Consider the following 24,859-nt stretch of genomic DNA (forward strand, 5'->3'; position numbering starts at 1 on the left):
ACTTCAACATGTGAATTTGGGGGGAACACAGTTCAACCCATAACAGGAAATGTCTCATATTTTCTATGTCTTGAAAGTATTTGTGAAGGATTATGATTAATTTTTCTTTAAAATTAGTTAGAATTTACTGGTGGAGCCTCCTTCTCTAGGTCTTTTCTTTGTAGGAAGTTTTTTTGATCACTAACTCAATCTTTTTACCTGTTATAGGTTGTTCAGATTTTCTTCTTGACTTGGTGTCAGTAGTTTGTGACTTTCTAGGAATTTGTCCTAGAAATCTATCTAATTTGTTGGCAGACAATTGCTCATAGTATTCTCTTATATTTTCTATTCTCTATTTTATTTCTGGAAGGTTGGTAGTAATGTATCCACTTTCATTTCTGATTTTAGTAATTTAAGGTTTCTTTCTGTTTTTCTTGCTCAGTCTAGGTTTGTCCATTTTGCTGATCTTTTTAAAGAATCGATTTTTTGTTTTGTGAATTGTTTTTCTCTATTGTTTTTCTCTTTTCTGTTTTCCTTATTTCCACTCTCTTTTCTTATTTTCCTTTCTTCTACTTTTTATGGGTTTCCTTTGCTTTTGCTTTTTTAGTTTCTTAGGTTACTGATTTGAGATGTATGTATGTATGTATGTATGTGTGTATTTATTTAAGTTTAATTTGAGGGAGAATGTGTGAGTGAGAGAGAAAGAGAGCAGGGGAGGGGAAGAGAGACAGGGAGAGAGAGTATCCCAAGCAGGCTTCGTGCTGTTGGCAGTGTAGAGCCAGATGTGGGGCTTGATCTCATTACTGTGTGATCATGACCTGAACCAAAATCAAGAGTCGGACACTTAACCGGCAGAGCCACCCAGATACCCCTATTTCTTCTTTTTAAATGTAAGTATTTATACCTATAATTTTTCTCTAAGCACTGCTTTAGCTGTATCCTATAAGCTTTGGTATATTGTGGTTTCGTTTTCATTCATCTCAAATTATTTTCTAATTTCTACTTGTTATGTGTTCTTTGCCCAGCTGGTATGTTGCTTAATTTCCACATATTTGTGAATTCCCAAAGTGTATTTCTGTTGTTTTCCAGTTTTATTCCACTGTGGTTGGAGAACATACTTTGTATTTCAGTCTTTTAAAATGTATTGAGACTGGTTTTGTAGCCTACTGCATAGTCTGTCCTGGAAAATGTTCCATGTGTACTTGAGAACGTATATTCTGCTGTTGTTGGATGGAGTGTTCTATAGATGTGTGTTAAGTTTTGTTGGTTTATAATATTGTTCAATTCTTTGATTTCTTTATTGATCTTTTATCAAGATTTTCTACCCGTCACTGAAAATGGGCTCTTTAAGTCTCCAACTATTGTTGTTGAGTGGCCTGTTTCTCTCTTCAATTCTGACAGTTTTTACTTCATGCATTTTTATTGTTAGGTGCATATATGCTTATAACTGTTATAAACTGTTATAAACTGTTATAAATTCTTGATTGGTTGACGCTTATTACTATGAAGTGTTGTCTCCAGTAACAAATATTGTCTTAAAGTCTAGTAGTCTTTTATTGTATAGTCTTTCATGATATAGTTCTGTTTTTTTTGTACTGTTTGCCCAGTGTATCTTTTTCCATCCTTTTACTTCCACCTATTTGTGACTTTGAGTCTACTGTGTGCCTCCCCAGCTTCCTATTGCTGAGGCTAATTCGTTCTGCCAATTCGTTCTGCCAATCTCTGCCTTTTAACTGGAATTTTAAATCTTTTTACATTTAATGTAATTACTGGTAAGGTAGGATTAATGACTGCCATCTTGCTATTTGTTTTCTGTCTTCTTTTTTATTCCTCGGTTTCTCCATTCTTTCTTTCTCTTGTGTTAAATAGACATTTTCTAGTGTGCAATTTCAATTCCCTTGTCATTTCTTTTACTATATATTTTAACTTATTTTCTTATTGGTTGTGTTGGGACTTCTAATTGATATATTACCTTATGACCATTTAGTTTGGGTTAATAACCAACTTGTAACCAACTTGGTTTCAATAGTAACTTCATTTCAGTAACTTTGCTCCTGTTTATTCTGTCCTCCCTCCTTTGGGCTGTTTTACAAATTACATCATTATACACCGTGTGCCCATCGACACAGATATGTAATTATTGCTTTGTGTTGTCTTTCAGATTGCAAACAAATATGTATTCACTCCTTGGTGAATCACAGAAACTACACCAGGTGAGTTGTTGAACAAAATCCAGTCATTATTGCTTGAGGGATAGTTTTGGTTTCCATCACTGGGATGTTACACCTGTAGGGTCTTTTGCCTGAATTCAGAGATAAGCTAGAAAGAAGAGCTTGAGGAAAAATGTGGGTCAAAGGTCAGTGGGTACAAGCAGGTACGCAGGCCAGGTCTTGGGGTCTCGGTGACAAGATGGGAGAAAGAGTTACAAATAAAGGGTGTATTTGTGTATTTATCTCTGTAGTTACCTTTACCAGTGTTCTTTATTTCTTCATGTGGATTTGAGTTATTACCTAGTGTCCTATTAATTTGTCCTGAAGGACTCCCTTTCATATGTCTTGTAATAGCAGATATGCTAGTGATGAATTATCTCTTATTATATTATATTATATTAATTATATTTATTATATAAATTACATATATACTAATAATATTAGTTTTTGTTTACCTGTGAATATGTTCATTTCTTTCATATTTGAACATATTTCTAATGGGTATTTGGAAGTTTTTTTCTGTGAAATCTGGTATCTGGTCATTTTCACAGGCAGTTTTTTGTTGCCTTATTATTATTTTTTCACAATGTATGGGTTGTATTTTCCTGTTTCTTGCATGCCTCCTAATTTTCTGTTGGAAACTTAGACATTTTAGATAATGTAGTGTATAACTCCTCCCCTTCCCCGCCACACACACACACACACACACACACACCCAGGGCTTTTTATTTTAATTTTATTTTTATTTGCTTGTTTGTTTTTTAGTGAGTGGATTATTTTAATGACATCTATTTCCTCCCTGCTGTACAGTGTATTTCCAACTTGGAAATACCCACAGTTCCCTTGGGATGACAGTGGTGTTGGTAGGGTTCTCCTTCTTTCCCAGACCACAGTCTAGCTGTTAAACTCCACTAACTGCTAGATGATTGCTCTATTGTTTCCAGTAATGTCCTGGGGCACAAATTGTTCTACAGACTAATCCAATCAAAGTGTGGCTCCTTAGAAGGAGTAGCTTCTAAGCTCTGTGTTTGATATTTGTTCTGACCCCAGGAGGGTTCCTTCCCGCCATCTCTCTCCATGGTTCTCTTGTAAACTAGCCAGCTGACAGCTAGGCTGTATTTTCTTAAAAATCCATGAAATCTCCCCGTTGCCTTTTTTCAAAACCTCCAGTGTTCTTGACAGCGCCCTTAGGTTTGAACTTCTCCGTGCTCTGTTGAAAATGAAGTCAGTTCCTTTGGGAAAAGATTAGGAGCGCTCCCATTTTATAACCTGCTTCTCTGGCTTAGACAAATCGCTGAGCCAGGGCTCTGGAGCTATGGGTGGGAACAATGGCAAGCTTCTGAGTCCAGTTCTAGGAGCTGAGTGATGACTGTAGGGTGGTGGCAGCAGCCTGAAGTCCCTTTGGTTTGCCTCTCCTGGCATGGAGCCACTACCTCATGAGCTGGAACAAGGGTAATTGGGGGCCCAGTATTCTCAGCGTGCCACACCCAAGGTAGGGGCCTCTGTTCTACGAGTGGGGGCTGAGCAGAAGAAAGGAGGCTGCACCTCTCAACAGTACTTGCTTGGAATTAGCCTCAGCAATAGGAAGCTGGGGATACAATGGGAAGCCCTGAAGTTCTGCTTTTCCTGGGAAGAGAGCTCTTTACCTGCTTCAGCTAGTGGCCTGAGGTTCTTGGCTGCAGCATTCTGAAGTGTTCACCTTACCAACCTGGAAGAGGGAGAAAGGGAGAGGTCTTGGTTCAGACACCACACACTCTTGCCTTTCTTACCAATTTTGGGGGGTAGATTTTCTTTTATGTTTTGTCATTTGTGATTTGCTAAAGACCATTTCCAGACGCCTTAAATGCTTGGCTTAAAAACTAATTTTCACCAGTTTCATTAGGGAGTGGTCAGTGGAGCTCCTCACACTGTCATGTTGAAGTGAATCTACTTGTCCCTCATATGGCAAGTATAGTTTTGCTGGATTTGGAATTCTTGGTTGACTCTCTTTGTCTTTCAGCAGTTTAAATACGTCATCTTTCTGCCTTCTGGCCTCCCTCAGGCTTCCATAACAAATACCATAGACTGGGTGGCATAAACAAATTAATTTCCTCATAGTTCTGGACCCTGGAAAGTCCAGGATTCATGGTCGGTTCCTGTCTCTTTGTTGATACTGTTTGGTGAGGGATCATTCTCATGCTTCTCCATAGTTATTTAGACATGATTTCCTTTAGTTATTCAAACGAATTTAAGAATAGCTCAGGGTACGTGGGTGGCTCAGTTGGTTAAGTGTCTGACTCTTGATTTCACCTTGGGTCGTGATCTCGAGGTTTGTGGGGTCAAGCCCTGTGTCAGGCTCTGTGTTGACAGCATGGAGCCCGCTTGGGATTCTCTCTCTCCCTCTCTCTGCCCTTCCCTCCATCTCTCTCAAAATAAGTAAAAAAATATTTCAAAAAAATCTTTAAATAAAAAGAATAGCTAAACTCTCAGGACACCTGAGTGGCTCAGTCGGTTAAGCATCTGACTCTTGATTTCAGCTCAAATCACCTCACCATGGTCTAAAATCAAGGCGCCCTCCCCCACCCTCTCCCTGCTCCCAGTCAGCTCCAAGCTGGGCATGGAGCCTGCTTAACATTCTCCCTCTCCCTCTGCCCCTGCCCGCCCCCCCCCCCCCACCCGACTTGCTCTTTCTCTCTCTCTCAAAAAAAAAAAAAAAAAAGAAGAAGAAGAAGAAGAATAGCTAAACTCTCTTATTACCTATAGATTTGTAGATTCTTTCGGGTTTCCAGTATAGGAAATTATTACTTGTAAATAATGAGTTTTGTGTCTTTTTCTCTTGTTCTATATACACCATTTGTTTCATGTACTATTTTCTTCTTTCGCATTGGCTAGTACCTCTGGCACAATCCTTTTTTTTTTTTTTAAATGTTTTATTTATTTTTGAGAGAGCACAAGTGGGGTCAGAAAGAGAGGGAGACACAGAATCTGAAGCAGGCTCCAGGCTCTGAGCTGTCAGCACAGAGCCCAACATGGGACTTGAGCCCACGAACCATGACATCATGACCTGAGCCAAAGTTGGATGCTCAACCCACTGAGCCACCCAGGCAGCCCTTCCTCTGGTACAGTCCAGAGTGTACAGTACTCCTCTGGTACAGTAGGAGTGGTGATTGTGAGCATTTTTGTTCTTGATTGTAAGTGAACTGCTGCTAACATTTCACCATTAAGAATAATATTTGCTGTAAAGTTTTAATAGATTACCTTTGTTGGATTAAGGAAATTCCCTTCTATTCCTATTTTGCTGAGAGATTAAAAAATTAAACCCACACACAACTTTTTGTTTGTTGCAATCTCCCAGTAATGATAAATTTCCCTATATTTCCTCCCTTTTTTTGCTTTATGTATTTTGAAGCTGCATTATTAAATACATACAATTCTAAAATATTTAAATCTTTATCATTATACAGTGACTATCTCTATCCCTAATAATGTTCTTTGACATAAAGTGTACTTTGTATAATAATCTAGCCACCTCAACTTTCATTTGGTTTGTTTTTGCCTAACACATTTTTTACTATAGCTTTATCTTTAGTTTTAGGTATGCCACTTGTAGATAGCATATAACTATATTGAAAAATCTGATCTGGCAGTCTCTATCTTTTAACTCAAGAGTTTAATGCATTTGTATTTATTGTGATTATTGATATAGGTAGATTTGTTTCTAACATCTGCTTTTTGCTTTTGATATCTGCTGCTTTTTCTATGCTATTTTTCTTTTCTTGCTTTTTTAAGAATTGAAATTTTTGTTTGTTTTCTTATTTCATTTTTTCCTCCCCTGAGGGTTTGGATGTTATATTTTAAGGTTTTTAGTGGTTACCTTTGGCATATTTCCAAGCTTAGTTAACAAAATCTGAATTAGTCCGTAATTTCTCCCACTCTCAAACAGATACAGGAGTCTCAAAACATTTTAACTCATTTACTCAGTCACCTTACATGTCATTGTTGTCTAGTCTTTTAGTGTGCCTTTTAAAAAAGCACCCATGTAAGTGGCCATGATTATTATTTCATATAGACATGGCTTATTTAGATGTACCTGTATGGTCACTATTTCTTTGCTTATCATTCCTTCTTGGATTCCTTCTTCCTTCTATCTGAAGTGTACTTTTTAGTAGTTCTTGAGATCAGAACTATTGGTAAACTCTCTAATTTTTCTATATCTGAAATGTCCTTATTTTGCCTTCTTTCTTAAAGATTAGTTTTGCTCTAAGTTGACAGTTATTTCTTCTCTGCACTTTCAAGATATTATATCACTATTTTCTGATTTCCATTGGTTAAGTTTGTTATAATGTCATAACTGCAAATAATCTGTCACTTTTCTCCAGCTGCTTTTTGAGCTTCTTAGTGTGTCTGGGTGTGGTTTCATTTTCCAAATTTGTTTTCCTGCTCGATGGCATGCATTACACTTTCTGCTTTTTTTAGATTTCAGTCTTTCATTGCTTTTGGAAAATCCTCAGCCCTTATCTCTTTAAAATTTGCCTACCATTCTTTCATCCTAGGGCTCCATTTATTTGTATGTTAGACTTTTTCATTTTAACCTCTCTTTTAACCTCTCTTTTGTATTTTTTATCTTTTTTTTTTTTTTCCATTCTGGGTAATTTCTTCAGCTCCAATTTACAATTCACTAATTTTCTTCAACCTGCAGTTAAATCCATCAAATTAGGTTTGTTTCCAACAGTCTTTCATTCCTGAATTTTCATTTTTCATCATATCAAGTCCTTTCATTGTGCCTTATTTCTTACTTATTTTTGTGATTCTATTCTTTAATCCTTTAGTTTATCATTATTCTCTATTTGATAGTTCTATTCTTTGAAGTCCTTGGGAGTTGTGTCTCTGCTGATTCTCACCTGTGGTTTGTTGATCTTAGATATGGAGCTTTCATTGGTTGGTCTGAACTGAGGTTGCTCATCTCCAGAAAGGACTTAAACTTGCTTTTGCCAGGAGCCAAGGACAGCATTGTCTTGTTTATTTGTATGTGCATGCATGCTCCCATTTATTTTCTGCCATGGTGGTTTCTCTTACCTCCTGAGAGTTTAGCAGTACATTTAAAAGTAAACACGTTCAGATTAAAACCATGGAAAAAAAAAAAAAACGAGCTCTCTTTCTGTCCCTCGATTTCTCCCCAGTTACCAATCCTCTCTCTCTCCCACTTTATAACCAACTCTTGGATGAGTTGTCCAGAACTAGTCTCCATTTCCTTAGCGTCTCCATTCCTCCCCAGTCCTCCAACACCGCCTCGACATTCTCACCGTAAAGTTTCCCTATTTTCAAATTCAGTGGACACTTACTGCTCTGCACGTTGCTTCTCCACAGCATTCAATACTGTTTCAGACACTCAGTGCACGCGTGTGCATGCACACACACACACACACACACACATACACTTCCTTTATCCCTTATATTTCTTTTAAGTTTATTTATAATTTATTTTGAGAGATGCAAGCAGGGAAGGGCCAGAGGGAGGAGAGAGGGCATCCCAAGCAGGCTCCATGCTGTCAGGGAGACCCCAACATGGGGCTCGATCCCATGACCCCAAGATCACGACCTGAGCTGATATCAAGAGTGGACACTTAAGCAACTGAGCCAGCCAGGTGCCCCTCTTTAGCCCTTACTTTAAAATGTCAAAGGGACACTTGGTTGGCTCAGTCAGTTGAGCATTGGACTCTTGATTTTGGCTCGGGTCATGATCTCCTGGTTTGTGGGTTCAGGCCCCATGTTGGGTTCTGCACTGACACTGCAGAGCCTGCTTGGGATTCTCTCTCTCTCTCTCTCTCTCTCATAATAAATAAACTTAAAAAATAAAATGTCAGTTATAAAGAAGGTCAACAATGTTGAGTATTATTGTATGTCTCCTGAAACCAATTACTGTATGATTACTCATAATAATTACTATTATCAGTATTGTATATATTAGTGTAAATTATTTTCATTTTATATAAATGTATTTTTTAATTTTTTTTAACGTTTTTTTATTTTTGAGAGAGAGAGAGACAGAGTGCAAGCTGGGGAGGGCAGAGAAAGAGGGAGACACAGAGTCCGAAGCAAGCTCCAGACTCTGAGCTGTCAGCACAGAGCCTGACGCGGGGCTCGAAGTCACGACCTGTGAGATCATGACGTGAGCCGAAGTCAGACGCTTAACCAACTGAGCCACCCAGGTGCCCCTCTATTTTGTTTTAATTAAGAACTTATTATATTGATTAAAAAAATATATGCATAGGTAGGTTCTATTTCTGAATTTCATTTTAGGTTAGTAAAAATAGATTTTCAAGTATTCATTAGAAAAAGTTGGTGCTGGTCTGGTAAGATTGAGAATTTCTGCTCTAACGGTTCTAGCTTCCTCTTTGTAAAGACACCAGGGCAGTGACCCAGTAGAAGCAAGCTTCTGTACTTCCAAGGACCCACGTCATTGCTTTCGGAAAAGATTCAGCTTATCAAGTAGCTGAGTGATAAATCTTCTCTTAAACTTATGTGAGTTATTCTGGTTGTTCCTTAGTTCTTGTGTGAAACCACACAAGAACTTAATAATGGACATTCTATCACTTTTAAAGCTTAACTCTCTCACCGTGATGTGTGGAAGGACACAGAGCAGAAAAACAAAACTCCAAGCATGAGATTTGTTTTGTTGTTGAAAATTATTGTAGTGAAGTTGTTTTCTGACCATGGTTCTTTCTTTGGAAAACTCTTATCAGGGGCTCAAGGCCATCTTTCGGTCATTGTTCCCAGGAAATGGTTTTTAGCCACTAGACTGCTTTGTGCGTATGGGTTTTTTCTTCCCTATACAGTAAGCCAGTTCTGCTTCAGTAGAAAAGGTTGACTGCATGATAGGTGGCTGTTCTCTGAAGAGTTCTTGTTTTCTTGATGGACACAGGACACCCCACATGGAACACACAGAGCGCAAGCCTGTGGCTCTGGTGGGGTGCGCGTTTGCTCTTTCTGCCTTTCAGAGAACAGGGGTCGCAGCCACATCTGCAGCGTGCAGGGGCACAGCTCTCCAGGGCAGCCAGGGGACCAACGTCCTGGGGAAGTTGGTAACAAGGCAGAGACGCAGCACAAAGGGGACGAAGGAAGCCATCTCAGCCCTGATCCCTGAGGATCAACACCATCCAGGGCACCTGGGAGCTTATTAGAAATGCACAGGTTCGGCTTCATCCCAGATCCGTGACTCAGAGCTGCGTTTGAACAAGATCCACATGCGCTCCTGTGCACATTCTAGTTTGAGAAGCACTGCAGCTCTCACCTGCATTCAAGGCTGCAGCCTTCTGACAGCAGCACAGACGCCACCCCCTCCAGGAAGCCTTCCAGGAAGGGGCTTTGGATGCCCCTTTCGCATCCCCCCTCCTCCGCATCCTGCCACCGCCACCACGTTGTCACCTGGATCTCCTCCATGTCCTTCCTTGCCTGTTGCTGAAGATCTTCATGTCTACCCTTCCTCAGAGGTGAGCTCTAGCCCAGATCATTCTGTACTCACCTTGCATATTGCCTCAGAGCAAGCGCCAGTCAGAAGGCTCACTGAGCCAATGAGCGAATGAGTGGGCAGGTGATCGGCGGGACAGAAATAAAAGCCTGAAGTTCACAGAAGGTTAGGGGTTTATTTCTGTTGCTTCTTAGACAAGCCCTACAAGGTTTCAAACACAAAATACACAGACTGTTTCAATGGCATTGATTTTAAACCTCAGACCATGGCATTTAGGACTTCTGGAGCACATTGGTTCAGGCACTTTTGTACCCAGAGGCACATAGAATTTACCAGGCTGAAAGGGAATGACCCACTCTCATGGGGGGGTGCTGTTGCCAGCTGCCTGGTGAGGTAGGGAAGAGCAGCAGACACCAGATCAAGGCCCAACACACAGCCCCCCCCCCCCCCCCCCCCGCCTTTCATGAGTTGACTGTCCAGTTGGTGGGTGGCCAGGTCCCCTGCTGCACCTGTTCCCTCCTGCCACCCCCACCTCGGAACCATTTTCTTCTCTTAGGAGCACCTGCAGCAGGAGGTGGACGGGGAAGGGGAGGGAGCATGCTGGATTTTGCCATGTGTCAGCATCTTTGGTATAAGGAAATTCCCTGGGCCCAGGGAGGAGGGCCAGAGAAGGAAGGCCACCAGTACTGCCCGGGGTTAGAGATCCTGGTGGATCCCAGTCGCCCATGTTCTCCTTGCTTCCAATCAGCAGGACTCTGAAGGGCCCTCATTGTGTTCAGCAAACGCTGGAATCTGTGCTTCGCCTGCCTCCTTTTCAGCGAGCATCTCCGAGGATCATGGCGCCGCTTCATCGGGGCCCATGTGGAAGGCAAACTTCTGCAGCTCAGCCTTGCAGGAGCAGAAGGAAGACATCTGCAGGAAGCAGACAGCTTCGCCTGCGCCACCTTCCCTCCATCAGTCACCGGCCTAATGAGATACTCTTGCACTTGGCTTTTTTTTTTTTTCCACCCCCTTTTCACTACAGGACCCTAATGCGTTCTGCAGACATGAGCTCATGAAGCCTCTCTGGGGGAGGCAGGGGCATCCTCTTCTCACAGCGCTGTCTCGCCAGCCTTTGCTGGCTTGACCGTGCTCCCAAGATACCTGTGGCCCAGAAGACCCACACTCCCCATTTGGAGCAGAGGTCAGTGTTTGTCTCACTCGTGTCTTCCGTTGGGACCCTGTCCCCTCTGTGGCTGCAGGTCCTTTTTTTTTTTTTTTTTTTTGGTGGAGAGGACAGATCATCCTGGTTCTGGGGTCGGAGGGCTCAGCCAAGAACAGCTATTTATCCACAGGGGAAATCACAGCAGTTTCAGTAGGAACCAGCAAGGGTTGGCATGGGCTTCGAGGACACGTGTCCTGCGGCCCTGGTTGGGGTCCAGCCTCTTGTGCTTTGGGGCAGCAGTCTGACGAGTTTGCAGCTTTGGTAGAAAAGACCCTCCCAACTATTCTGAGTGTAACTGACTGGGGTCCTTGTAACTGAATGGTGATCCTTGGGGTCACCATTGCCCACGTGCTCCCTGTTTTCCCTAGAGCAGTGTGGAAGTTGGAGCCAGTGAGGTTTTCTGGCAGGTTCTCTGCCTGGCAGCAGCAGAGGGCATCTGATGAGGTCCCAAGGTTTTTCCACAGGACCAGTTCAGCAGGGACAGTCAGTCCTTCGGTGCCCTGGGTGGGTCTGAGAAAAGCCTCAGCTGTGATGCTGAGGGCTGTCTGCTACGTTTCCCCCTCCCCCTCGAACTGATTTCCAGAGGGCCTGCTCTGGGCCTTCCTAAGAGATATCCAAACTAATGATCTGAAAGGTGAGAAGGCACAGTGGTTTGAAGAACAGTCATCACCAACTTAAAGGAGGGAAAAAAAATTACCCTTGTTCTCAAGACGGTTCATTAGTGGCTCCTACGCGGAGGTGACTTCACACTCCCGCAGGAGGATCAATGTGTAGCCGCTGTGGTGACTTCTGACTTTCAGGAAAAAAAAAAAAAAATCTCCCCAGCTCAAGGAGGATTAGAGGGGACAGCTTCGGCCCCGACCCCCTGCATCCCCTATCCCGCAAAGGACTCATCTTTAATTTGCTCCCAGGGCACAGACACCAGGCTCACCCCCCAGGGTCCTAGCAACCGCCTGACCTCCTGCTGCCGCTGAAGGTGAATGAGGGAGGAGCCCACCCCCTGCTCGCTGGCGACCCTTCCACCCTGTGATCCCATGAGGCTCCAGGCAGAGCTCTTATCTGCCCCCTTTGGGCTCCAACTCGACAAAAGCCTTGGGAAAGCAGCAAAAAGGGAATGGGACACAAATGGATGGAATCCACCAAGGTACGAGCCTCTTACTGCCTTTTCTGTGCAAAGAGTGTGTGTCTATTTCTGCAGAGGTCACAACAGTGTGAGCTGCTGTTCTAACATCTGGCTCTTGCTTTTAAATCTACAAATTGAAATCTCAGGGGCTCAACTCTTTAAGTATAAATGCAAATCCTGTTATATATATATATGTATATATATATGAAATATACATGAACATATATATCATACACACACACACACACGTGTGTGCCATTCTGAATGTTGCCACCTACATTGGTGTCCCAGGAATTCAGACCTCACACCACCAATGTGTGCACAATTCCACCGTCCTGCTCGATCGAGAAAAGCAGCCCCGACAGGCCCAGGGCACTGTCCTGCCTGTGTCTGGTTTCTGGGGCCAGAGGCGGGCACCTCACACGTGGCTCGTCTTCTGGGCCAGGGCGTGGTCCATCGGCAGCATAAACTTGGCGGCACCGTCCTTCTCCCAGCCCCTCCGGATTCTGGAGAGTCTGCGGCTGAAGCAGGGCAGCAGGAACAGAGCTTTGGCCAGGATAACGACACAGGGCACCAGCAGCGTGAGCGTGAAGGTGGGAGGCAGGTAGAACTTGTAATGGCTGTCTTCGAAGGCACGGGTCCAGCCGTAGGTGAGCGTGTGGAGGGTGCTCAGCACGAGGGCCACGAAGCCCAGGGTGGACTGCGGAAGAAACGAAGGATGGAGTTAGGGCCAGGGGGACGACAGACGTAGCGACTCCACCAAAGGCTCATCGGCTTGCCTGGCAGAGGGGAAGGAAGGCGGGGGTTGCTTTGGTAGTCAAGACTCTGGGTTCCAGTCCCAGCCCCATGACCCCCTCTCTGCATGATCTTACTACTACTCCCTGAACTCTCCGAGCCTCAGTTTCCCCAACGGAAAACTGACAATCATGCCTCCAGCCTGCAGGTATGTAAGGACTGACTGAATCACGAGCATCTGATAAAGTGAGGCGGTTTCTTCCCCAAACTGTGTTATTCTGGCAGCCACCAGAGGACTTCCGGTGGAATGCAGTTCAAAGACGTTTAAAAACATCGTACTAGTTTTGCTCATATTTTAACGTATCTTAGAGTACCAGGTGTCTCCCAGCATACCAAAGCCATAGTTTCACAAATAATAATTGGCCTGAGATGAGGGGAGATAAAAAGGTGAACTGGTTTTAGGTTGATTTAAAGATAAACACAAAGTGACAAGCGTACTTGGCAGGTGGCTTTGGCACCAGTCATGAGAGCGGCTCAGAGGCCTGCGGGCCGGGTCACCTGACGCTATTTGTGAAGCCCTAGGCTTGATGGGTGCTGGTCCCTCCCCTCCCGTCCAGGCCCCGACTCACGAACACCTCAGCGGGAAACCCCACTAGGGCACTCTCCTGCCTGGAAGGGGATGAGCAGAGATGGAGACTCACAAACCTAAACAGAAGCTGCGGCCCGTAAATAGCTGGGAAGTGCTGATCTGTAGCTCTAGCCTCGGCCTCTGTGGCAGGTCAAGTTCTTGTGGACGACAAATGAGGTGTTCCAGAGTCTGCTGCTGGTGGTATAGTCTCGCATGACACTGTGACCCCGGGCAAGCCACTAAATCGGCCTCAGTGGGAAGTCCGTGCTTCCCAAAGCTGGAGATGTGGGGGAAGCGCTGTATGGATGGGCGTTCTGCAGCCCCCCAGACGAGGCCGGGGTGATGGACAGCACAGGGCACCAAGGGTTAGGGCTTCGTGGCAGGTGTGGGGGAAAGGCACTGGGCGGTACTGAGGAACCACCGAGAGATTTGGGGCAGGAGAGCCCTGTGTTCATTGCATAAGGGATGAAAATAGCAGGGACCTATCAAGCAGTGCACACATTTGCATTTTCTCCAAGGAGAGCCTGTAAGGGTTTAATTGAAATGCGGCAGTAAGACGTTCCCTCAGGGTACTCTTTATGGGTTGCTTTTGAGCTTTCCACGGGGAAGCTACAATTGGGCCTCCTGGATTTCCTTCCAGCCCAGCTTGTCAGCATCGATCCAGGGGTCTGGTTGAGAGATGGTTTTGTCTGCCCACCCCTCAGGCACGGCTCGAAGTGGGTCCAATTCTGCTACCGTGCCTCATTCTCGCTCCTCCCACCAAGATGTGACACCTCAGTATGCGAAAGAACATTGTTTGGGAGAATTGCTTACAGTACTTCTCTGAAGAAACAAACATTTTCTAATGGCCAGCCACTGTATGTTCATAGAGAGGTTCCCAAGTACAGCATCTTTGAGCCCTGAAAAATACTAGTTGCCGGAAGACCCCCAGTTTCTATCCTCCTAGGCATCTCTGTTTTTCCTTAGCTTTTAACCACTCCAAGGATGTCTTTATCCCATCTTTAACAATTTCCTGGCTCAACACAGCCTGTTGGGAAAAGCCATTGTTGGATCTGTGCTACTCCCCACAGTCAGGTCAAATTAAAATGGTCAGTCCCCAAGTGGAAGGCTCCCCGCCTGCGAGTCACAGCCAAATCCTCGTCACTTCCAGAAGTATCTATCAAGAACGCCAAATCTCTTAGCAACTTCTGAACCACACCAACTTTTTCTTAGTTCTGATCTACTGATATTGAAGACTGGGGTTACAAAGGTCTCCAGCACTGAGAAAATATTTGGAATTAATATCCGCAATACATAGAGAACTCAACAACGGAATACCAAATGACAAAGGGGCACCGGGGCGGTTCAGTTGATTAAGCGTCCGACTCTTGATTTCGGCTCAAGTGATGATCTTTTTTTTTTTTTTTTTTTCAACGTTTATTTATTTTTGGGACAGAGAGAGACAGAGCACGAATGGGGAAGGGGCAGAGAGAGAGGGAGACACAGAATCGGAAACAGGCTCCAGGCTCTGAGCCATCAGCCCAGAGCCCGACGCGGGGCTCGAACTCACGGACTGCGAGATCGTGACCTCGCTGAAGTCGGACGCTTAACCGACTGCGCCACCCAGGCGCCCCTCAAGTGATGATCTTACGGGTCGTGAGTTCGAGCCCTGCGTCAGGCTCTGTGCTGACGGTGCACAGCCTGCTTGGGATTCCCTCTCTCTCTCCTTACCCCGTTCATGCTCAAATAAACTTGAAAAAGAAAAAGAAAACCAAACAACCCAATTCAAAAATAGGCAAAGTACTTGAACAGAAGTTTCTCCAGAGAAGATCTCTGAATGGGCAATAAGCAATGGAAGAGATGTTCTACATCACTGATCATTAGAGAAATGCAAATCCAACCACAGTATGTTGCCTCGTGCCTGTTAGAATGGCTACCGTCAAAAAACCAGAAAACAAGTGTTGAGAGTATATGGAGAAATGTGAGACCTCGTGCACCGTGGGTGGGAATATGAAAGGCTGCAGCTGCTATGGAAGACAGGAGGGAGGTTCCTCAATAAATTAAAAATACAATGACCATGGGCTCCAGCACTCTCACTTCTGGTATACACGCCCAAAGGACTACGAGCAGGGTCCTGAAGAGACTGGTATATACCCCATGCTGGTACCAGCACTGTGCCCGATAGCCAAAATGCGAGAGCAGCCCGAGCGTCCACCAACAGATGAATCGATAGGCAAAGTGTCATCACTCTAAACAGTGGAATATTATTCAGCCTTTAAAAAGGAAGGCAGTTTGGGGGCACCTGGGTGGCTCAAGTCGGTCGAGCGCCTGACTCTTGATTTCGGCTCAGGTCACAATCTCGTGGTTTGTGAGATCGAGCTCCCGCTTCAGGCTCCTTGCTGCCAGCACTGAGCCTGCTTGGGATTCTCTCCCTCTCCCTGTCTCTCCCCTGTTTGTGCTCGCTCTCTCTCTCTCTCTCTCTCAAAATAAATAAATAAATGAACATTAAAAAAAGTGAAAAGGGGGGCGCCTGGGTGGCTCAGTCGGCTAAGCGGCCGACTTCGGCTCAGGTCATGATCTCGCGGTCTGTGAGTTCGAGCCCCGCATCGGGCTCTGTGCTGACAGCTCAGAGCCTGGAGCCTGCCTCGGATTCTGTGTCTCCCTCTCTCTGACCCTCCCCTGTTCATGCTCTGTCTCTCCCTGTCTCAAAAGTAAATAAAACGTTAATAAATAAATAAATAAATAAATAAATAAATAAATAAATAAAAAGTGAAAAGGAAGGTAGTTTTGACACCTGCTCTGCCATGGACGAACCCCGAGGACATGATGCTAAGTGAAATGAGCCCGTCACCAAAAGACAAATACTACATCAGGGCACTTCTGGGAGGCAGTAAAAGTCAGAGACGGTGGAGTGGTGATTGCCAGGGGCTGGGGGTTGGGGACAGTGGGGAGTTAGTGATTAATGGGGACACAGGGTCAGTGTTGCAAGATGAAAAGAGCCGTGGAGATGGATGGTGGGGAGGGTTGCACCGCAGCGTGGATGTACTTAATATCACTGAACTGAACATTTAAAACTGGTTAAGAGTAAATTTTGTGTTATTTTACCACAATTAAAAAAAAAAAAAAATTGAGGGGGAAGGAAAGGCCCCCAACACGGACCATCAGGAATAAATCTTGAACAAGCCAGATGCCACGCTGGGGTCCCTCAACCAGCTCCCCGGCCCCCAACTGTTGCTTCCCTAACTCAGGTGGATTTCCTGGGCTTTGCTCAGATGCCTGGGAAGTGCCTTTTACCCCTGGGTCTGGGACTGTGGTTTTCAGATCTGGTTATGTGGTAAGATCGCCTGGGGGGCTGGGGAATAATGTGAATGCCCACGCCTGGCCCGGAAATGCAGACTAGATTGGTTTGGGGTGGGGCTGAGGGATCTTTAGCTTTTAGAAATTCAGCGATGATGCTCCTGTGCAGGGAGAACTAAGAACAACTAATTTAGGAGACTCTCATCACCCAAGCCTTTCTAGCGTCAGGTCGAGAAGTCCCTGTGTGCCCTCTGCCCAGGCTATTTGATTAGGGTCAACCTGGCCCTATACCTGCCTTCCACAAAGATCCACTGAGGCCTTGATGGACCCTCTGTACTGTGGGGCTGCCCCAGATGCTGCAGCAATGAGAACCCACCCAGGCCCGGGAACCTAGCCCCTGTAGCCCCAGTGAGGTCTCAGGTCTCCCTCAGTGACATGCCCCAAAGCTCCCTACCCACGTGGGCCACCACCCCCAGCTCCTAGTTTGGAGTAATGGATTGTGCTGGGCATGTGTACATGCACTGGGAGGGCCCAGAGATGCTGCTCCTGTTCATACGTCCTCATCCTTTTGCCATCCAAAATTCCATGCTGACCGATGGCAGCAAGCCCCAGCCTCGGGCTAACGGTTAACAGAGAGGGCTGAAAGTCAAAGACCAGCCAGTAACAAAGGGCCTCTCGACTTTCCAGTCCCAATGGGACTCCTGGATGATCCCAGCGAGTCTGTTTTCCTAAAACTCTCTGTCCTTGGGAACAGTGTGAAGATCCCACACACTGCCCCCATCCCGACAACGCCTGTATTCCCCAAGCTAAAGCCATTTATATTATACGTAAGCTCGTTAGCAAAAAAGAAACAGCCAGATTGTCGGTGGCTTCTGTTGGTACTCAGTTACTGTGGCACAGAGGGGCTTTGGCCAACTGCTCACAAAGCCGGCGTCAGAGCTGATCTCTGTCATTATTTCAGGCTGGTGGCCGGAGTGGGCAAGGTCACAGGAAGTTCCCCTACCTTTGGGGCCGACCTGGGCTTCTAAGAGCAGAACCCCGATTTCTCTGTCCACGTGGGCTGCACTGATCCGGGTATTTTGCCATCTAACCACGTCTACCTGGCTTAGCAAGAGCAGTTAGCACAGCTGAGACCAAACCAAAGCAATAACAACAGCAAACAAAATTCAAAACTTTGAAAACAGTCCTAGGAACAAAAGGATAAACACCACCACAAGTCACTGGTCTGGAGTCAACACACCGTTTTGGTGACTCTTAGCTAAATAAACCATAGACCCAGGAGGCAGGCCAAGCCCATTGAGAACCATGGCTCTCCAGGGTCAGTTTCTTTCTTTCTTTCCTTCCTTCCTTCCTCTCTCTCTCTTTTCTTTCTCTCTTTCTTTTTTTTAATATTTATTATTTTTGAGAGAGAGAGACAATGCAAGCTGGGGAGGAGCAGAGTGGGGGGGACAGAGAATCTGAAGCAGGCTCCGTGCTGACAGCAGCCAGCCCGATGTGGGGCTCGAACTCACGAACTGTGAGATCATGACCTGATCGGACCTGAGTCAGACATTCAACTGGCCGAGCCACCCAGGCACCCCAACAACAGCCAGTTTCTAAGCCTTAGTGCACTGTGGTGGTTATGTGTGGCAGCAGAAGGAGATGGGAGTGCTAATCTTATGGGGAAGGTTGCAACTTATCTCAAAACTCATTCAGCCGCTACTAAATACATGTATTGCGCATTTGACGTGTCCTCAGCTCACACCTTCCCGAGGACCACAGGAGGGGGGCACAGACATAAATGGGGACACTGATGCTCTGACAGGCTAAGAAACTATCTCACGGGGCAGCCACAGTCTTGGGACTGAAACCCAGATCTGCTGGCTCTACAACGTGTGTCCCCCACCACTCCCTACCCACCCCCCACCCCCCACCAGAGGTTACTACACATATCATGTGCACCTAAGTCCCCCAAGGCGCTTACAGAAACACACTTCTCGGGCATCTGAGTCCATAGGTCAGGGGTGGTCTGGGTATCTATTTCTCCAAGGGAGTTCTGGGACTCCGAACTTTGTGATGGAGGCTTACGGGAACCATCACATTTTTCATTACTGCCCAGTACACAAACACGTATGCAAACATGACTATTGGAAAAAATATCTATCTGGGGAACATGCAAGGCACTCTGACATTCTGTAACATCCTATTTCGTTTTTAAAGAGCTGGTTGCGATCCACCAAATTGATTTCGTGACCCACCAGTGACAATCGACCCCAGTTTGCCAACACTGCCCTGGACCATTCGGACCCCCAGGGCTGGAGTGTCTCGGCATCTCGTGAACTCAGAAATGGGTGGTTGGTAGCTTCGTCAGGGAGAGTGGAGGTGTGGCCACATGCCCCAAGCATAATAGCAAAATGCTTTTCGTTTTCTTCCACATATCACCCCCACGGTGGCTCACGACACCTCTGTAGGCATTAACCCCATCTTCTAAGAGTGTAAAGCGAGGCTTGGGGGAGGGCGCGGGTCATCGGCCCCCAGCTCGAGCTGGAACAGGGGGAGGCAGAGCTGGACCCCGGGCTCCGGGCGCTGACGGTTTGCACTCTTTGGAGACAGAGTGTTTGATTTTCTGGACAGAACACGGGCGTTTGACTTCTACAAGTAAAACCCTGCCATTGTTACCTACCCGTCTCCTGGCCTCACAACCCCCCTGCTGTTGCAGTGACAGAGGGGCTTCCATATTTAGATTTCAACTCTTAAATATGTAAAGTCGAGCGCGGCTGCCAAGGTTCCGGGCACCTTTTGCTAACAAAATCAAATCCTCTGGCTTTCTCCGGCAGCCAGAGCCGGGGCCTGTAATCTACAGCTGCTTAACGGAGCAACTTGCTGGTGAGGGGGGCAACCCGCCATCTGTTTTAATTGTGGATGAACCCCGCACCCCAGGATACTTCGGGCAGGAACGGGAAAATCCGAGATTTGGGTGTGCGCCACATGAGGATTAGCGGCAGATAAATAAAATTCCTTTCTCCCCCCTCCGATGCTGGCCTGCGTTAGCCCCGAGTACTCCTCTGGGGACCTCTGGAGATGAGCAGAGCCAGGGAGATTCAGAAACATCCACTTAAAAAACAAAACAAAACCAAACCACCACAACTTTGTTTTGTTCTAGGGTATGTAAGCGTCCCCAGTCAGGAACAATTAATTTGGATTACGTAAGAGCACCGCTCTTATGATCCCTCTGCGGATCCTGTACCGTGTCCTCGCCACACAGAGAGGATGTGTGACAGATTTTTTGTTGATAATGGGGGTGGATATGATAGCTGTTCTCCGCCCTGATACAGTATCGATGGCAGAACCCAGCATTAGTCAGCACCTATCCACGGAGGGGATGAGTTAATCCACCAACACATGGGGGCTGACCGCGTACTTTGTGCAGAGAACAGTGGGAGATGCCAAAGAAAGATAAAAAAAAAAAATGTCCCCGTCTCAGTTGTCCTTTCAATTGCAATGCGGCTGTGCCTGTCTTGTTCCCTGTCACATCACAGACCTAACAGGACGCCTGGCATGCAATAGGCGCTCAATAAGTATTTGCTGAACTAATACAGGTGCAAAGACCCTGTGCCGTCAGCGGCATCTCCTCAACTGTGTTTGCTGCAGCGTAAGTTACCGTTATCTGAAAAATCACAACAAAAAAACAAGACCAAAAAAAAAAAAAAAGAAAAAAACAAAAAACGGGGGAGGGAAGGGGCTAATGGTGAAATAAGTCAAGGTGGGTGTCTTGTAGACGTTACCAGAATCTCTGCTGGGTCAAAGTGCACTGTGAGGCTCTTAGGGGAAGGCAAATCTTTTCTCAAATTTATTTGACAAGAGACCTCCTTTCCTCTGGAGTTTTCAGAGGAACGGTGGTCCTTTGGGAAATGCTGTGTTTTACCCCCTATACCCTGGTGAACCTCATGTTCACCTCCTCTTTGCCCTGTGTGAATCAAGGGCCTAAAAGGGACAGGAGGGCCAGGTTGAGATGATGTTGCCGGGTGGCCGGCTAGGCTCACTGATCCCAGCTAGACGGGCGAGATGCTCAAGGATTGTGGAAACTGAGAATGTTTTAGCCCGGGGTTCAGTGTCCTGTCGTCTAAATTTTTCTTCTTTTAAAAAAAAAAAAAAAAAAATTATTTACTTTTGAGAGGGATGGGGGGCGGGGGAGGGGCAAACAGAGAGGGGGAGAGACTCCCAAGCAGGCTGTGCACTGTATCTCACCAACTGTGAGATCGTGAGCTGAGCCGAAATCAAGACCCTCAACCGACTGAGCCACCCAGGCATCCCTGTTGTCTGATTTTGTCATGCGCCTACACCCAGCTTCCCCAGATGTCATGAGGACGGAGCTTCGTCTGCACCCCGTTTATCAAGAGACTTGGCTGAGCCTTCAAGGCCCCGGAAGGCCCTGGCGTCTGACTGAACTGTCCTGTTGCACACATTGTGAAAGCCGAGGCGGTTCCCAGAAGGGAAGGTGCTTGCACACGAGGGTCGGGGCCAACGTAAGCTGAGGAAGTGAGCTAGGGCTCACTAGCGCAGGCAGAACTACCTTACCTGAACGAAGCTGAACTCCCTCCAGTTAAGCGAGTTTGCAATGGATGGCAGTGAGGTGACGGCCAGCAGGGACAGTGTGCCGAGGGCCAGCACTCCCAGGGAGAGGTATATCTCCATCCTCCAGACTTCCTCCTCAATCCACAGGTGGCTCTTGTTGGCCAAGACCTAATGGAGATGGAAGAAAAACCGTGAGCACAGTGGCAGAGGTCAGTGGCCTGGGGCGTGGGCGAGCTGGGGTTTTAGGACTGGAGAAACGCCATGCTGGCTAACGTGCCCGCCACACTCAACGTGCGCCTGGTCCTGTTCGAAGTGCTTCTTAGGCATCGGCTCCCCCAGTTTACAACGCCACAAGGTAGGGGTTGCTGTGATCCCCATTTTATAGATGAGGGAAAATGAGGCACGAGGATCACGTAACTTTGCCAAGGTGACACACAGGGTAGTGGACGGCGGCGCTGGGATTAGGACCCGGGCAGTCTGGGTCTCGGCTTTCACAAAGCTTCCCGGGGCCCGTGAAGCAGCACAGTCACGTGAGCTAACGGCAAGGGGTCCGAGAAGCCAGTAAGACATACAGACCCTTCAAACATGACCACATCACGTGGTTTTCCGGGGCCCAGATCCCCCAAAGGAAGGAAGAGCTCTGCTAGCTTGGAATCCCTTCAGCCAGATGGGTTCACGCCTCCGCTGCCTGGCTCCCCTTCCAGACTGTCTTACCCTCGACCCTTCACCTTCCTGTTCCCCCAAGCTGCCCCGGCCACTGGCTTCCGCTGAGGGCAGGCACACAAAGACACGCAGAGACACTAAAGCCCTCAGCGCTTCCTGACTCAAAGCCACCAGCCATCTTCCACTCCGTCCCCCATTTCCGCCCGAGGAATACGGCTTTGGCTCAACCATTGTGCCAGGCAACAGGGATGGACATCCATCGCCGAGCAGTGAGCACTTATGAAGCGCCTGCTGTGTGTTGTGCCCTGGGCTGCCGGGAGCAAGGGCACCTGCCCTCACGGAGCTCTGGGATCCCCCGCGGAGCTCAAAGGGCACACGCATCAGGGAGGCCTGCAGGGCCCAGAGACTTCTCCCCCCCCGACTCCCCACGTGGAGTGCCCGCGTGCCTGCCACGCCATGAACAGCACACACGAGGAAGCTTCCATTAAGGTCCTTGCAGCAGAACCATCATTTTCCATCTAGACCAGGTAGCAGAGTTCCTGGAAGTCAAGGTGTTCTCTGAGAAGCACCACGAAATGCCACTGCCTTCGCGCTACAGCTGCAGACCGAGGAACAGTATTTTCTGTCAGGAAATGTGACTCTGCCTCAGCCGGCAGGTCTCTGCTGTGCAAAACAGAATGACTCATACAGGTTTTTGAGACACTATTTCAGCAGGAAAGAAAAAAATAACCCAAGTCCAGTTACCAGAGACAATATTAAAAATGAATCTGGTGAGGGGCGCCTGGGTGGCTCAGCGGATTGAGCATCCGACTTCAGCTCAGGTCATGATCTCACGGTTCGTGGGTTCCAGCCCCGCATCGGGCTCTGTGCTGACAGCTCGGAGCCTGGAGCCTGCGTCGGATTCTGTGTCTCCCTCTCTCTCTGCCCCACCCCTCCTCGCTCTCTGTCTCTCAAAACTGAATAAACATTAAAAAAAATAAAATTAAAAAAATCTGGTGAGCTGAGCAAAATGGCTGAAAACCTGATAGGACAAAGTTTAAAGAAACCTAGAAAATGCCATCCTCCCCCCTGCTCCGCCCTCCCCCCCCCCCCCCCGGATTCTTTTCCTGCAGTTGAGAAACACGATCACCTCTGTTCTATTTTAGGGCCGGTTGGCTCACGCTGGTGTCTTTAAGCCACTAAGGGACCAGGAGTCCGGGGACCCAGGTTCTCATCCTGACCACTAGTTGTATGTGACTGGCCAATCCCAGCTCTGGGCCTCTGTTTCTCCGCTGAGGGCTAGAAGAGGCCACGTCTGAAATCCCACGGCTGTGCTTGTGTACTGAGCACGTGTCAGCATTTGCCGGAAGGGTCTGACCGCTACTACCCTGCAGAGGGCGGAGAGGTCCCCCTGCGTCACGGGCTCCGAGTCTTACTCAGACCTTCGCAGTGTTGACAACTGCCACCGAGTAAAGTCATCTCCCTGTAAGTTGTTTGTTCTTCAGATACACCTCATTAGTCATTCCTTTCTGCGTTTCGGTAAAATCAGCCAGTTAATGTCATAAGTCAGAGTCTGGATGATTACACACACATACCACACTTGCTTGCAAAATGTCTTGTGTTTTTCCTCTGATATTTCCACTCTGCAGTGACTCTGCGAAGCAGAGGGGTGAGGTGGGCAGGGGAGCAATGGATGGCGAGGAACCTGCGTGAGGACCTGTATCCCATCTGCCTTCTATAGCCTGTGGGATTTTTTAAAAAATTTTTTAATGTTTATTTATCTGTGAGAGATAGAGCACGAGCAGGGGAGGGGCAGAGACACAGAATCCGAAGCCGGCTCCAGCCTCTGAGCTGTCAGCACAGAGCCCGACGCGGGGCTCGAACTTGCGAACTGCGAGATCACGCCCTGAGCCAAAGCCAGACGCTTAACCGACTGAGCCACCCAGGCGCCCCCTAGCCTGTGGGATTCTTAACCAACCTCCTGGGCCACTGTGCTGTATCTGGTGGGCTCCCCAGTGACCAGTGTCACACACGACTGCCTGGAATATAGATTCGACAGCTCCTCATTCCCCTGGTAATTCTCCCACGTTTACTACTAACCCAGTTGGCCACCTTGAGAATGACCAGGGTAGAGCTTGCCAGCAAGGGATGGAATGGCGGCGTTCACACGTGGGGTTTCCTTTCCCTGTGCGTTGAAGGCTAGATCCTGAAGGACCCAGGGGCAGGAGGACCAGCGAGGCTGTGGCTGAAGTCCCTCTCCACGTCCCAAGGGTGGGCGGTGGGTGGGAAGAGGGTGGTGCTGACCACCAGCCAAACTCGGAGAAGGGGGAGGCAGGGTGTGAAAGGCAGCCTTTGGCAGCGGGAGAATGGCTTCGATCTCAAGGCTGGCGTTCCTGCCGATGCTGCCACTAGGGGGCAGTCACGAGACCGTCGACAGTCTCTTCCTGGCTAATCGCACGGCTCTCTCTCACTTTGTTTATTGCGGGGGGGAAAAAGGATGATGTTTGTGAAATGAGTAGCCTGTGACTGACGCACAGTAGGTGATTAGTAAAATAAATGGCTGTGCCGTTGCTCTTAATGGCAGCGAGGCAGTTACCCTACTTCTTGCCCTACCTCCGCTCAATGTGTCCTCCTCCTAAGAGATGCCTGGTATTGGCTTCATAGTGGCACGGACATGCACCGGGAATCTGTGTTAGGAACCGTGGACCTCAAGGGGTGGAAGACCCAGTCGTGGAACTGAGTGGGGGCAGAAGACAGACCTGTAAAGGAGTGATTACAAAGGAGTGCATGATAATAACTCCAGAAGTGTGGACGAAATACAACAGATTACAAAGGTGGGTATGGGTGAGACAGGCAGGCAGGGGGAGCTTAACAGAGGTTGGGTGTTAAAGGAAGAATAAAAGGGGGGCGCCTGGGTGGCTCAGTCGGTTGGGTGTCCGACTTCAGCTCAGGTCATGATCTCTCGGTCTGTGAGTTTGAGCCCCGCGTCAGGCTCTGTGCTGACAGCTCAGAGCCTGGAGCCTGCCTCGGATTCTGTGTCTCCCTCTCTCTCTGTCCCTCC

The 24,859-nt window shown here is 47.3% G+C and overlaps 1 protein-coding gene and 1 long non-coding RNA gene across 3 annotated transcripts in view; one reads left to right on the top strand and one right to left on the bottom strand.

The window, feature by feature from the left end:
* The first annotated feature begins 10,265 nt into the window (after positions 1–10,265).
* On the top strand, positions 10,266–11,960 carry LOC122481266. Its single transcript, XR_006296800.1, has 2 exons — positions 10,266–10,819; positions 11,752–11,960. It is a non-coding gene; the product is annotated as an uncharacterized LOC122481266 (long non-coding RNA).
* A 183-nt stretch (positions 11,961–12,143) lies between these two features.
* Positions 12,144–24,859, bottom strand: part of STEAP3 (STEAP3 metalloreductase) — a 44,632-nt gene continuing 31,916 nt past the window's right edge. For both annotated transcript variants that reach the window (XM_043576590.1, XM_043576589.1), the window contains exons 4-5: positions 21,160–21,324; positions 12,144–12,663 (exon numbers count right to left, since the gene is read on the bottom strand). In XM_043576590.1, coding sequence (XP_043432525.1) covers positions 12,382–12,663; positions 21,160–21,324 — 447 coding nt within the window. In that variant the 3' untranslated portion in view covers positions 12,144–12,381. The remainder of the gene's footprint in view (positions 12,664–21,159; positions 21,325–24,859) is intronic.

This window comes from Prionailurus bengalensis, chromosome C1 (genome assembly GCF_016509475.1).
Source record: "Prionailurus bengalensis isolate Pbe53 chromosome C1, Fcat_Pben_1.1_paternal_pri, whole genome shotgun sequence".
Lineage (NCBI taxonomy): Eukaryota > Metazoa > Chordata > Mammalia > Carnivora > Felidae > Prionailurus > Prionailurus bengalensis.